Source organism: Neophocaena asiaeorientalis, unplaced genomic scaffold, assembly GCF_003031525.2.
Source record: "Neophocaena asiaeorientalis asiaeorientalis breed wild unplaced genomic scaffold, Neophocaena_asiaeorientalis_V1.1 scaffold364, whole genome shotgun sequence".
Lineage (NCBI taxonomy): Eukaryota > Metazoa > Chordata > Mammalia > Artiodactyla > Phocoenidae > Neophocaena > Neophocaena asiaeorientalis.
In genome coordinates, this window is record NW_020172457.1 from 1,225,585 (window position 1) to 1,240,885 (window position 15,301).

General features: G+C 40.9%; 1 protein-coding gene across 1 annotated transcript in view; it reads right to left on the bottom strand.

Moving 5' to 3' along the window:
* The window catches only part of AGBL3 (AGBL carboxypeptidase 3), a 91,737-nt gene that overhangs the window by 49,572 nt on the left and 26,864 nt on the right, over window positions 1-15,301 (bottom strand). Inside the window, 2 exon segments of the mRNA XM_024737929.1 lie at window positions 879-952; window positions 954-984. Coding sequence (XP_024593697.1) covers window positions 879-952; window positions 954-984 — 105 coding nt within the window.

Consider the following 15,301-nt stretch of genomic DNA (forward strand, 5'->3'; position numbering starts at 1 on the left):
GAAATCAAATATAAAAAAATCAGAGGTGCTTTTCTCACCCCAGTTGCTTAAAAATGCATGAGTATATGATTTCTGTTATTGCTTACTGTATAAGAAGGAATTCCCGTGAATTTCTCTGTTTTGCCAGCTCTTTAAATAAAATACATTTGCTTCCTGGAAGTCATCTTTAATATATAGTCTAAGATATTAGGTTGGCCAAAAAGTTCATTCTGGTTTTTCCATAACATGTGATGGTGAAACTGTACAGGAGTCCCATACTTGCTTACATTGGTGCTTCAGGAGCAGCACAGTTTAGAATATAGGTTGAGACTTCTACGTTTGATTATTAGCATACTCTATCATGAAGCAGAGATTCTGCACTACCAGAGCTCTCAAGGTGCAATGATTAATCCTGAGTGTTAAGAACACTTTCCTGAGATGTAATCTTAGATGTTATTTGCAATGTGGGATATTTTCCTCTTTTCAAGAATGCAGTCCCAAGAAATGCATCAAACTGGCATAATATGAAAATAAATCGCCTGAAAGACTGCATGAAAATGACCTATAGATGGAAAGGGAATGATAGCTGCAGAGCACTCCGCTGGATTTATCTTTGAAAACTGATGCAAAGCTTAATTCCATCGCAATAAGACTCTTCATTCTCATGGTCAACATGATGCTTTATCTTAAAGTAAGTACGCATAAGCTGCAATATGCACCTTCAAGAACATAATTAGCACTGAATCAACATTTGGATTAATATGTAACCAGACGTGTTTGTGGAGTCAGGGACTTCCTGTTAATTTACAATTTCCACTATAAACAGCAGAACAAATATAACTAAGAGATTAGCCCAGGGACCAAGTTATTTTTTATAGCAACATGTCTCATATACCCACCATCTTCAGCTAGGTAAACCACAGGATCCTCCTTGGAGCTTGGATAAAGGGGTTCTATCTCCAGGCCTGTTGGGGTACATTTGCTCAGGATTAGAAGGGGTCCAATCTGGAGAAAAAGAGAAAACAGAGGGACCTTCAAGATGGCAGAGGAGTAAGAAGTGGAGATCATCTTCCTCCCCACAAATAAATCTACATGTGGAACAACTCCTACAGAACACCTACTGAACGCTGGCAGAAGACCTCAGACCTCCCCAAAGGCAAGAAACTCCCCATGTACCTGAGTAGGGCAAAAGAAAAAGAAAAAACAGAGACAAAAGGATAGGGACAGGACCTGCACCAGTGGGAGGGAGCTGTGAAGGAGGAAAGGTTTCCACACACTAGGAAGCCCCTTAACTGGCAGAGACTGGGGGTGGTGGTGGGGGAAGCTTCAGAGCCACGGAGGAGAGCACAGCAACAGGGCTGCAGAGGGCAAAGCAGAGAGGTTCCCGCACAGAGGATTGGTGCCAACCAGCACTCACCAGCCTGAGAGGCTTGTCTGCTCATCTGCCAGGGCGGGTGGGGGCTTGGAGCTGAGGCTCGGGCTTTGGAGGTTGGATCCCAGGGAGAGGACTGGGGTTGGCTGCATGAACACAGCCTGAAGGGGGCTAGTGCACCACAGCTAGCCAGGAGGGAGTCTGGGAAAAGGTCTGGAGCTGCTGAAGAGGCAAGAGACTTTTTCTTGCCTCTTTAATTCCTGGTGCGTGAGGAGAGGGGATTCAGAGCACCGCCTAAAGGAACTCCAGAGACGGGAGCGAGCCGCGGCTAACAGCGCGGACCCCAGAGACGGGCATGGGACGCTAAGGCTGCTGCTGCCGCCACCAAGAAGCCTGTGTGCAAGCACAGGTCACTATCCATACCGCCTCTCCTGGGAGCCTGTGCAGCCCGCCACTGCCAGGGTCCCGTGATCCAGGGGCAACTTCCCCGAGAGAACACATGGCGCACCTCAGCCTCTTAAAACATCATGCTGGCCTCTGCCGCCACAGGCTCGCCCCATATTCCAAACCCCTCTCTGCCCCCTGGCCTGAGTGAGCCAGAGGCCCCTAATCAGCTGCTACCTAAACCCTGTCCTGTCTGAGCAGGAACAGATGCCCTCAGGTGACCTACACACAGAGGTGGGGCCAAATCCAAAGCTGAACCCCAGGAGCTGTGCTAACAAAGAAGAGAAAGGGAAATCTCTCCCAGCAGCGGATAAAATCTCCACAATCAACTTGAGGTACCCTGCATTTGTGGAATACCTGAATAGAAAACAAATCATCCCAAAATTGAGGCAGTGACTTTGGGAGCAACTGTCGACTTGGGGTTTGCTTTCTGCATCTAATTTGTTTCTGGTTTTATGTTTATCTTAGTTTAATATTTAGAGCTTATTGTTGTTGGTAGATTGTTTATTGATTTGGTTGCACTCTTCCTTTTTTAAAATTTATATAATATTTTTTCCTTTTCTTCTTTTTGTGACTGTGTATATGTATGCTTCTTTGTGTGATTTTGTCTGTATAGCTTTGCTTTTACCATTTGTCCTAGGGTTGTCTGGTTTTTTTTCTTGGTAGTTTTTAGTGCTTGTTATCATTGGTGGATTTGTTTTTTGGTTTCCTTGCTCCCTTCTTTATTTTTATTACTTTTGTTTTTAATATTTATTTTTTATTTTAGTAACTTTATTTTGTTTTACTTTCTTTCTTTTTTTTCCCCTCCCTTTCCTCCCTTTTCATCTGAGCCAAGTGACTGACAGGGTCTTGGTGCTCTGGCTGGGTGTCGGACCTGAGCTGAGTTCAGGATACTGGTCTACCAGAGACCTCCCTGCACCACATAATATGAAATGGTGAAAGCTCTCCCAGAGATCTCCATCTCAACGCAAAGACCCTGCTCCACTCAACGACCAGCAAGCTACAGTGCTGGACACCCCATGCCAAACAACTAGCAAGACAGGAACACAATCCCACCCATTAGCAGAGAGGCTGCCTAAAATCATAGTAAGTTCACAGACACCCTAAAGCACACGACCAGACGTGGTCCTGCCCACCAGACAGGTAAGATCCAGCCTCATCCACCAGAATACAGGCACCAGTCCCCTCCACCACGAAACCTACACAACCCAACTGAACCAACCTTACCCACTGGGGTTAGAAACCAAAAACAACGGGAACTAGGAACCTGCAGCCTGCGAAAAGAAGACCCCAAACACAGTAAGCTAAGCAAAATGAGAAGACAGAGAAACACACAGCAGATGAAGGAGCAAGGCAAAAACCCACCAGACCAAACAAATGAAGAGGAAATAGGCAGTTTACCTGAAAAAGAATTCTGAGTGATGATGGTAAAGATGATCCAAAATCTTGGAAATAGAATAGACAAAATGCAAGAAACATTTAACAAGGACCTAGAAGAACTAAAGATGAAACAAACAATGATGAACAACACAATAAATGATATTAAAAATTCTCTAGAAGGAATCAATAGCAGAATAACTGAGGCAGAAGAATGGATAAGTGGCCTGGAAGATAAAACAGTGGATATAACTACTGCAGAGCAGAATAAAGAAAAAAGAATGAAAAGAATTGAGGACAGTCTCAGAGACCTCTGGGACAACATTAAATGCATGAACCTTCAAATTATAGGGGATCCCAGAAGAGAAAAGAAAAAAAAATGAACTAAGAAAATATTTGAAGAGATTATAGTTCAAAACTTCCCTTATGTGGGAAAGGAAATAATCAACTCCAGGAAGCACAGAGAGTCCCACAGAGGATAAATCCAAGGAGAAACACACCAAAACACATATTAATCAAACTATCAAAAATTAAAAACAAAGAAAAAATATAAAAAGCAGCAAGCCAAAAGCAACAAATAACATACAAGGGAATCCCCATAAGGTTAACAGCTGATGTTTCAACAGACTCTGTAAGCCAGAAGGGAGTGGCAGGACATATTTAAAGTGATGAAATGGGAAAATCTACAAACAAGAATACTCTCCCCAGCAAGGATCTGATTCACATTTGACGGAGAAATTAAAACCTTTACAGAGGTCTTTCCTGGTGGCGCAGTGGATAAGAATCCACCTGCCAATGCAGGACACATGGGTTCGAGCCCTGGTCCAGGAAGATCCCACATGCCACGGAGCAACTGAGCCCACGCGCCACAACTATTGAGCCTGTGCTCTTAAGCCCGCGAGCCACAACTACGGAAGCCCACGCACCTAGAGCCCGTACTCTGCAACAAGAGAAGCCACTGCAATGAGAAGCCCGTACACCACAATGAAGAGTAGCCTCGGCTCGCCACAACTAGAACTAGAGATAGCCTGTGTACAGCAATGAAGACCCAACGCAGCCAAAAATAAATTTTAAAAAACCTTTACAGTAAAGCAAAAGCTCTTTAAGAGAATTCTGCACCACCAAATCAGCTCTACAACAAATGCTAAAGGAACTTCTCTAAGCAGGAAACACAAGAGAAGGAAAAGACCTACAAAAACAAACCCAAAACAAGTAAGAAAATGGTAATAGAAACATACATATCAATAATTACCTTAAATGTAAATGGAGTAAATGCTCCAACCAAAAGACACAGACGCTGAATGGATACAAGACCCATATATATGCTGTCTACAAGAGACCCACTTCAGACCTAGGGACACATATAGACTGAAAGTGAGGGGATGGAAAAAGATATTCCATGCAAATGGAAATCAAAAGAAAGCTGGAGTAGCAATTCTCATATCAGACAAAATAGACATTAAAGACTATTACAAGAGACAAAGGACACTACATAATGATCAAGGAATCAATCCAAGAAGAAGATATAACAATTGTAAATATTTATGCACCAAACATAGGAGCACTTCAAGACATAAGGCAAATACTACCAGCCATAAAAGGGGAAATCGACAGTAACATGTTCATAGTAGGGGACTTTAACACCCCACTTTCACCGATGGACAGAGCATCCAAAATGAAAATAAATAAGGAAACACAACTTTAAATGACATATTAAACAAGATGGACTTAAGTGGTATATATAGGACATTCCATCCCAAAACAACAGAATACAATTTCCTCTCAAGTGCTCATGGAACTTTCCCTAGGATAGATCATATCTTGGGTCACAAATCAAGCCTTGGTGAAATTGTATCAAGTATCTTTTCTGACCACAATGCTATGAGACTAGATATCAATTACAGGAAAAAATCTGTAAAAAATACAAACACATGGGGGCTAAACAATACACAACTAACCAAGAGATCACTGAAAAAATCAAAGAGGAAATCAAAAAATGCCTAGAAACAAATGACAAAACACGATGACCCAAAACCTATGGGATGCAGCAAAAGCAGTTCTAACAGGGAAGTTTATACCAATACAATCCTACCTCAAGAAACAAGAAATATCTCAAATAAACAACCAAAGTAAAGCTGTCACTGTTTGCAGATGACATGATACTATACACAGAGAATCCTAAATATGCCTCCAGAAAACTGCTAGAGCTATCAATGAATTTGGTAAAGTAGCAGGATACAAAATTAATGCACAGAAATCTCTTGCATTCTTGTACACTAATGATGAAAAATCTGAGAGAGAAATTAAGGAAACACTCCCATTTACCATTGCAAGAAAAAGAGTAAAATACCTAGGAATAAACCTACCTAAGGAGACAAAGGACCGCTATGCAGAAAACTATAAGACAGCGATGAAAGAAATTAAAGATGATACAGACAGATGGAGAGATATACCATGTTCTTGGATTGGAAGAATCAACATTGTGAAAATGACTATACTATCCAAAGCAATCTACAGATTCAGTGCAATCCCTATCAAACTACCAATGTCATTTTTCACAGAACTAGAACAAAAAATTTCACAATTTGTATGGAAACACAAAAGACCCCGAATAGCCAAAGCAATCTTGAGAAAGAAAAACAGAGCTGGAGGAATCAGGCTCCCTGACTTCAGACTATACTACAAAGCTACAGTGATCAAGACACAGTATGGTACTGGCACAAAAACAGAAATATAGATTAATGGAACAGGATAGAAAGCCCAGAGGTAAACCCACACACACATGGTCACCTTATCTTTGATAAAAGAGACAGGAGTATACGATGGAGAAAAGACAGCCTCCTCAATAAGTGGTGCTGGGAACACTGGACAGCTACATGTAAAAGAATGAAATTAGAACATTCCCTAACACCATATACAAAAATAAACTCATAATTGAAGAGCTAAATGTAAGGCCAGACACTATCAAACTCTTAGAGGAAAACACAGGCTGAACACTCTATGAAATAAATCACAGCAAGATCCTTTTTGACCCACCTCCTAGAGAAATGGAAATAAAAAAAAATAAACAAATGGGACGTAATGAAACTTAAAAGCTTTTGCACAGCAAAGGAAACCATAAACAACGTAAAGACAACCCTCAGAATCTGAGAAAATATTTGCAAACGAAGCAACTGACAAAGAATTAATTTCCAAAATATACAAGCAGGTCATGCAGCTCAATATCAAAAAAACAAACAACCCAATCTAAAAATGGGCAGTAGATCTAAACGGACATTTCTCCAAAGAAGATATACAGATTGCCAACAAACACATGAAAGGATGCTCCACATCACTAATCATCAGAGAAATGCAAATCAGAACTACAATGAGGTATCACCTCACATGGGTCAGAATGGTCATCATCAAAACAGCAACAAACAATAAATGCTGGAGAGGGTGTGGAGAAAAGGGAACCCTCTTGCACTGTTGGTGGGAGTTTAAATTGATACAGCCACTATGGAGAACAGTAAGGGAGGTTCCTTAAAAAACTAAAAATAGAACTACCCTATGACCCAGGCATCCCACTACTGGGCATATACCCTGAGAAAACTGTAATTCAATAAGAGTCATGTACCACAATGTTCATGGCACCACTATTTACAATAGCCAGGACATGGAAGCAACCTAAGTGTCCATCAACAGATGAATGGATAAAGAAGATGTGGTGTATATATATACAATGGAATATTACTCAGCCATAAAAAGAAACGAAATTGAGTTATTTGTAGTGAGGTAGATGGACCTAGAGACTGTCATACAGAGTGAAGTCAGAAAGAAAAAAACAAATACCATATGCTAACACATATATATGGAATATTAAAAAAAAGTGGTTCTGAAGAACTGAGGGCAGGACAGGAATAAAGATGCAGATGTAGAGAATGGACTTGAGGACACAGGGAGGGTGAAGGGTAAGCTGGGACGAAGTGAGACAGTGGCATGGATATACACCACCAAATGTCAAATAGCTAGTGCGAAGCAGCCACATAGCACAGGGAGATCAGCTTGGTGCTTTGTGTCCACCTAGAGGGGTGGGATAGGAAGGCTGGGAGGGAGATGCAAGAGGGAGGGAAAATGGGGATATATTTATATGTATAGCTGATTCACCTTGTTATACAGCAGAAACTAACACACCATTGTAAAGCAATTATACTCCAATAAAGATGTTAAAAAATAAAAAAAGGAAAGAAAAAGAGAAAACATTAATTGAATATGACTTCAAAAGAAAAGAGGAAAATTTTATTGTATATTTTCAAATTATTCATTGGTAGATCTAGGCTCAAATTTAGTGTTTTATGCAAAGCTGGATTTTACCAGGGGTTCATTGAAGGTAACAATGAGCATGGTCACACTTTAACAAAACCCGTAACATTTCATTTGCACCTTGGTTCTAAGTTATTATATAGTTCATGATTATTTTGTGTCATCATAGATTTTATACTAAAGTTTCATTTCTCCTGGGTGCTTGATGCCTTTCTAACCTACCTCTGGGAATCTTGCTCCACGTTTTATTCTCCCTTTCCCTGCATCTTCAGCTTCTTGCTTGATAATGGTTGTCCCCTAAGCTTATACACATGGTTCAAGTTTATGTTCTTGGATTGGAAGAATCAACATTGTGAAAATGACTATACTATCCAAAGCAATCTACAGATTCAGTGCAATCCCTATCAAACTACCAATGTCATTTTTCACAGAACTAGAACAAAAAATTTCACAATTTGTATGGAAACACAAAAGACCCCGAATAGCCAAAGCAATCTTGAGAAAGAAAAACAGAGCTGGAGGAATCAGGCTCCCTGACTTCAGACTATACTACAAAGCTACAGTGATCAAGACACAGTATGGTACTGGCACAAAAACAGAAATATAGATTAATGGAACAGGATAGAAAGCCCAGAGGTAAACCCACACACACATGGTCACCTTATCTTTGATAAAAGAGACAGGAGTATACGATGGAGAAAAGACAGCCTCCTCAATAAGTGGTGCTGGGAACACTGGACAGCTACATGTAAAAGAATGAAATTAGAACATTCCCTAACACCATATACAAAAATAAACTCATAATTGAAGAGCTAAATGTAAGGCCAGACACTATCAAACTCTTAGAGGAAAACACAGGCTGAACACTCTATGAAATAAATCACAGCAAGATCCTTTTTGACCCACCTCCTAGAGAAATGGAAATAAAAAAAAATAAACAAATGGGACGTAATGAAACTTAAAAGCTTTTGCACAGCAAAGGAAACCATAAACAACGTAAAGACAACCCTCAGAATCTGAGAAAATATTTGCAAACGAAGCAACTGACAAAGAATTAATTTCCAAAATATACAAGCAGGTCATGCAGCTCAATATCAAAAAAACAAACAACCCAATCTAAAAATGGGCAGTAGATCTAAACGGACATTTCTCCAAAGAAGATATACAGATTGCCAACAAACACATGAAAGGATGCTCCACATCACTAATCATCAGAGAAATGCAAATCAGAACTACAATGAGGTATCACCTCACATGGGTCAGAATGGTCATCATCAAAACAGCAACAAACAATAAATGCTGGAGAGGGTGTGGAGAAAAGGGAACCCTCTTGCACTGTTGGTGGGAGTTTAAATTGATACAGCCACTATGGAGAACAGTAAGGGAGGTTCCTTAAAAAACTAAAAATAGAACTACCCTATGACCCAGGCATCCCACTACTGGGCATATACCCTGAGAAAACTGTAATTCAATAAGAGTCATGTACCACAATGTTCATGGCACCACTATTTACAATAGCCAGGACATGGAAGCAACCTAAGTGTCCATCAACAGATGAATGGATAAAGAAGATGTGGTGTATATATATACAATGGAATATTACTCAGCCATAAAAAGAAACGAAATTGAGTTATTTGTAGTGAGGTAGATGGACCTAGAGACTGTCATACAGAGTGAAGTCAGAAAGAAAAAAACAAATACCATATGCTAACACATATATATGGAATATTAAAAAAAAGTGGTTCTGAAGAACTGAGGGCAGGACAGGAATAAAGATGCAGATGTAGAGAATGGACTTGAGGACACAGGGAGGGTGAAGGGTAAGCTGGGACGAAGTGAGACAGTGGCATGGATATACACCACCAAATGTCAAATAGCTAGTGCGAAGCAGCCACATAGCACAGGGAGATCAGCTTGGTGCTTTGTGTCCACCTAGAGGGGTGGGATAGGAAGGCTGGGAGGGAGATGCAAGAGGGAGGGAAAATGGGGATATATTTATATGTATAGCTGATTCACCTTGTTATACAGCAGAAACTAACACACCATTGTAAAGCAATTATACTCCAATAAAGATGTTAAAAAATAAAAAAAGGAAAGAAAAAGAGAAAACATTAATTGAATATGACTTCAAAAGAAAAGAGGAAAATTTTATTGTATATTTTCAAATTATTCATTGGTAGATCTAGGCTCAAATTTAGTGTTTTATGCAAAGCTGGATTTTACCAGGGGTTCATTGAAGGTAACAATGAGCATGGTCACACTTTAACAAAACCCGTAACATTTCATTTGCACCTTGGTTCTAAGTTATTATATAGTTCATGATTATTTTGTGTCATCATAGATTTTATACTAAAGTTTCATTTCTCCTGGGTGCTTGATGCCTTTCTAACCTACCTCTGGGAATCTTGCTCCACGTTTTATTCTCCCTTTCCCTGCATCTTCAGCTTCTTGCTTGATAATGGTTGTCCCCTAAGCTTATACACATGGTTCAAGTTTCTTTTGTCTCTCCATAGGGAAAGATATCCTTGGAGCCCCACCTTTTTCCTTATCTATACCAGCTTTCGTACTCTTCGTTATTTTTTTTGCGGTACGTTGGCCTCTCACTGTTGTGGCCTCTCCCGTTGTGGAGCACAGGCTCCGGACGTACAGGCTCAGCAGCCATGGCTCACGGGCCCAGCTGTTCCGCGGCATGTGGGATCTTCCCGGACCGGGGCACAAACCCATGTTCCCTGCATTGGCAGGCGGACCCTCAACCACTGCGCCACCAGGGAAGCCCTCTTCGTTATTTTTAGGACCAAATTTTTTACCATGATCTATCTGATTGGAAAAAAATGACTTTATGGCCCAACTACCCTCATTTTTCCCACTTTTTAGTGGACAAGAATTGGTGATGACTCATTTTCCTACTTCTCTTTTATTATTGGCTGTTACGTGTCAGACTATGCTTGGCTCTGGGAATAAATATGCTCCAATAGAGGAAGCCAGCCTCTATGATCCCAAATATATTCACTGAAACAATAAACAAAAGAACTTGGTGATGTGAAACAAGTTTCACTGGACAAACATGTTTTTGGGATAATATGTACAACTGCTTTAGCAACAGAAGTGCGTTTGACACAATGAAAAGGGGTCAAGTCTAGCTACAGAAAAAGCATGTACTAGAACATTGATGCAAAGATGCATCAGTGTGCATTGCAGCGTTAACTGAACAACACACAACCAAATAAACTGACAATAAACAATAAAGCAAACTAAAATTTAAAAGTGAGATTCTCATTAGTTGAAAACTTAATCACCTCAAACCAAAATTAATCATTAACTGATAATATAGCATTTGTTCTGAAATTTTTGGGAATTTCAGCCATTTGCCTTTTTTTTTTTTTTTTAACATCTTGATATATAAAGCTATATATCTGCCCTTTAAAAAGAGTTCAGCGGGGCTTCTCTGGTTGCACAGTGCTTAAGAACTCGCCTGCCAATGCAGGGGACACGGGTTTGACCACTGGTCTGGGAGGATCCCACAGGCCGTGGAGCAACTGGGCCAGCAAGCCACGACTACTGAAGCCTGTGCGCCTAGGGCCCGTGCTCCACAGCAGGAGAGGCCATGGCAATGAGAAGCCCGTGCACCGCAACAAAGACCCAATGCAGCCAAAACTAAATAATTAATGGAGAAAAAAAAAAAAAAACTTTCCTCAACTTGGCCTCCACAGCACTTCTTTCCTCCCAGATACAAAAGCATCTGTTTCCACTCCTAGCACTACATCTTTCCCCCCTAAAAAAAAAAAAAAAAAAAAAGAGTACAGACATCTCATTTTATATCTTTGTGCAATTTGTTTGAGGATACCTTTTCTTACTTAGGTTACAAAGTTATTTCATTTTCGTCTCTCTCTCTTAAAAGCAAGAGGAGCCTATTTGGCTCACAGAGGAATTAACCTAATGTCTGTGTTCAAATGGAGCATGATTTGCTATCCCTGTAAACTTCGAGACTACTTCAGAAACCCTGATGACAACTTCCTGTAACAACAGTATTTTCTTAATAGAAATTCTTTAGGCATTGATTATAAAAGGTGTTCCTGGGGGAGCTTAAAGATGGCGGAAAAGTAAGACGTGGAGATCACCCTCCTTCCCACAAATACATCAGAAATGCATCTACACGTGGAACAACTCCTACAGAACACCTACTGAACACTGGCAGAAGACCTCAGACTTCCCAAAAGGCAAGAAACTCCCCACATACCTGGGCAGGGTAAAAGAAAAAAGGAAAAATAGAGACAAAAGAATAGGGACGGGACCTGCACCAGTGGGAGGGAGCTGTGAAGGAGGAAAGACTTCCACACACTAGGAAGGCCCTTCGCGGGCGGAGACTGCGGGTGGCGGTGGGAGGAAGCTTCGGAGCCACGGAGGAGCGCAGCAACAGGGGTGCGGAGGGCAAAGCAGAGAGATTTCCGCACAGAGGATCGGTGCCCACCAGCACTCACCAGCCTGAGAGGCTTGTCTGCTCCCCGTCTGGAACGGGCGGGGGTTGGGAGCTGAGGCTCGGGCTTCGGAGGTCCGGATCCCAGCGAGAGGACTGGCACTTTCTGCCATTGAATTGCTTTTGCACTTTTGTCAAAAATTACTTGGGCATATTTGTGTGGCTCTGCTTTTGAGCTCTCTATTCTGTTCCACTTATCTATGTATATATCCCTCCACTAATACCACAGGGCCTTGACCACTGTAGCTATATAAAAGTTCTTGAAATCAGATAAGCTTAATGCTCCCACTTTATGCTTCTTTTCAAACTTATTTTAGCTATTCTAGTCATTTTACCTTTTCAGGTAAATGTGTCTATATCTTAAAAAAAAGTCGTGATAGGAATTGCCTGGAACCCGTATATCAATTTGGGAAGAACTGACACCTTTACCAGACTGAGTTTTCCAATCAATGAACATGGTATATTTCTTGATTTATTTAGATCTTCTTTGATTCCTTTCATTAGCATTGTGTAGTTTTAAGCATTGTAGATGTTTTGTGAAATTTACACCTAAGTATTTAAGTTTTCTGAGTGATTATGTTGTATATTGTGGTAGGGGTTTGGATCACACAGATGTATGCATTTGCTAAAATTCACTGACTGATACACTTAGATTTGTGCATTTCATTTAATGTAGAAATTACCTCAAAATAGAAAAAGAATCACAAACAAAGACTGAACTTTAGAGGAGAAATGTAAGAATGTCTACAATTTACTTTGAAATAAATTGAAAGAGGTGTCCCTCTTCTTGCTCTGGGCCCATAATTTGTGGGAGTTTCTGTTAATGAACTTTATCAGACATCTGGTTCTTACTTCAGGACCATCTCACCTAAAATCACTCACTCTTTCCTCTTAAATAAGACATCTTGATGGACTAATGACTCATCAGCCCATGCTCACACATAACTGTGATTTCATGCATTCAGTATTTTTTAATTTTTAAGGGATGCTATGACTCAGCTATGGCCGTCTAAGGCCTTAACACAGTCAAATAAATTGTAGCTGGACTTTAATTGAATATTATTTACCAACATCATCAACCATAAGGTGTTATTCAGTCAGTGGTTACAGGACATAAGGATAATTGCAGACACACATACATGTACACACATATGCATATGAACAGGTAAAGGACCTGTTTAACAAACCCCCTTTACCCCCCACTAAATCCCATGCTCTGCATCCCTATAATGCCCTGTCAAGCCCCCAAAACAAGGCAAGAACACGTAAGTACGTAGAATTTAGCCATCTAAACAATAACATGGACAACTTAATGCCCAAGATTAGACAGACCTAGAAAATAAACCCGAATCATACCAATAAACTACTTATTCACCATTTATATAGACAGACATCTCCTAGATCTACCAACCATTTTAATCAAAATTTTAACACTAAATCTAACATAAATCACATAAAACAACTATATACATGTTACTTCAATATGTGAAAACAACTTGTTAATGTAGCTTAAAACCTTAAAGCAAGGCACTGAAAATGCCTAGATGAGTTTACTAACTCCACAAACACATAGGTTTGGTCCCAGCCTATTAGTTTTTAATAAAATTACACATGTAAGCATCCACGCCCCAGTGAGAATGCCCTCTAAATCATTAAGATAAAAGGAGAAGGCATCAAGCACGTTAACACTAGCAGCTCATAACGCCTTGCTTAACCCCCACAGGAAGCAGCAGTGATAAAAATTAAGCCATAAACAAAAGTTCGACTAAGTTATACCAACAAGTGTTGGTAAATTTCGTGCCAGACACCTCAGTCATACGATTAACCCAAATTAATAAAAATGTGGTGTAAAGCGTGTTAAAGAGTTACATAAAATAAAGTTTTAATTAAGTCATAAAAAGCCATAACTAAAATAAAAGTAGACTGTGAAAGTGACTTTAGTATTTCCTGACCCAAACTGGGATTAGATTACCCCACTATGCTTAGCTCTAAACCCAAATAATTACAAGAACAAAATTATTCGTCAGAGTACTACTAGCAGCAGCTTAAAACTCAAAGGACTTGGAGGTCCTTCACATCCCTCTAGATGAGCCTGTTCTATAATCGATAAACCCTGATAAACCTCACCAACTCTTGCTAATTGAGTCTATATACCGCCATCTTCAGCAAACCCTAAAAAGGAGTAAAAGTAAGCATGATTATTAAACACGTTAGGTCAAGGTGTAACCTATGGGATGGGAAGAAATGGGCTACATTTTCTACTTCAAGAATACATTTTCACCACATTTTAGTTTTAGTTTATGAAAACGAAAAACCAAAGGAGGATTCAGTAGTAAATTAAGAATAGAGTGCTTAATTAAGACCATGAAGCACGCACACACCGCCCGTCACTCTCCTCAAGTATTATAATAATTTTCTATAATCTATTAGCAAATACTAATCATATGAGAGGAGACAAGTCATAACAAGGTAAGCATACTGGAAAGTGTGCTTGAATAAATCAAAGCATAGCTTAAAAAAAGCACCTAGGGAGTAGGAGAGGGGGAAGATGGCGGAAGAGTAAGACACGGAGATCACCTTCCTCCCCACAGATACATCAGAAATACATCTACACGTGGAACAACTCCTACAGAACACCTACTGAACGCTGGCAGAAGACCTCAGACCTCCCAAAAGGCAAGAAACTCCCCACGTACCTGGAGGGGATTAAGAGTGCTGCTTAAAGGAGCTCCAGAGACGGGCGCGAGCTGCGGCTAACAGCGCGGACCCCAGAGACGGGCACGAGACACTAAGGCTGTTGCTCCCGCCACCAAGAAACCTGTGTGCAAGCACAGGTCACTATCCACACCTCCCTTCCAGGGAGGCTGTGCAGCCCGCCACTGCCAGGGTCCCGGGATCCAGGGACAACTTCCCCGGGAGAATGCACGGCGCGCTTCAGGCTGCTGCAACGTCCTGCTGGCCTCTGCCGCCGCAGGCTCACCCAGCATCGTGCCCCTCCCTCCCCCCGGCCTGAGCGAGCCAGAGGCCCCGAATCAGCTGCTCCTTTAACCCCGTCCTGTCTGAGCGAAGAACAGACGCCCTCCGGCAACCTACACGCAGAGGCGGGGCCAAATCCAAAGCTGAGCCCCGGGAGCTGTGCAACAAAGAAGAGAAAGGGAAATCTCTCCCAGCAGCCTCAGGAGCAGCGGATTAAATCTCCACAATCAACTTGATGTACCCTGCATCTGTGGAATACCTGAATAGACAATGAATCATCCCAAATAGAGGAGGTGGACTTTGAGAGCAAGATTTATTATTTTTTCCCTTTTTCACTTTTTGTGAGTGTGTATGTGTTTGCTTCTGTGTGAGATTTT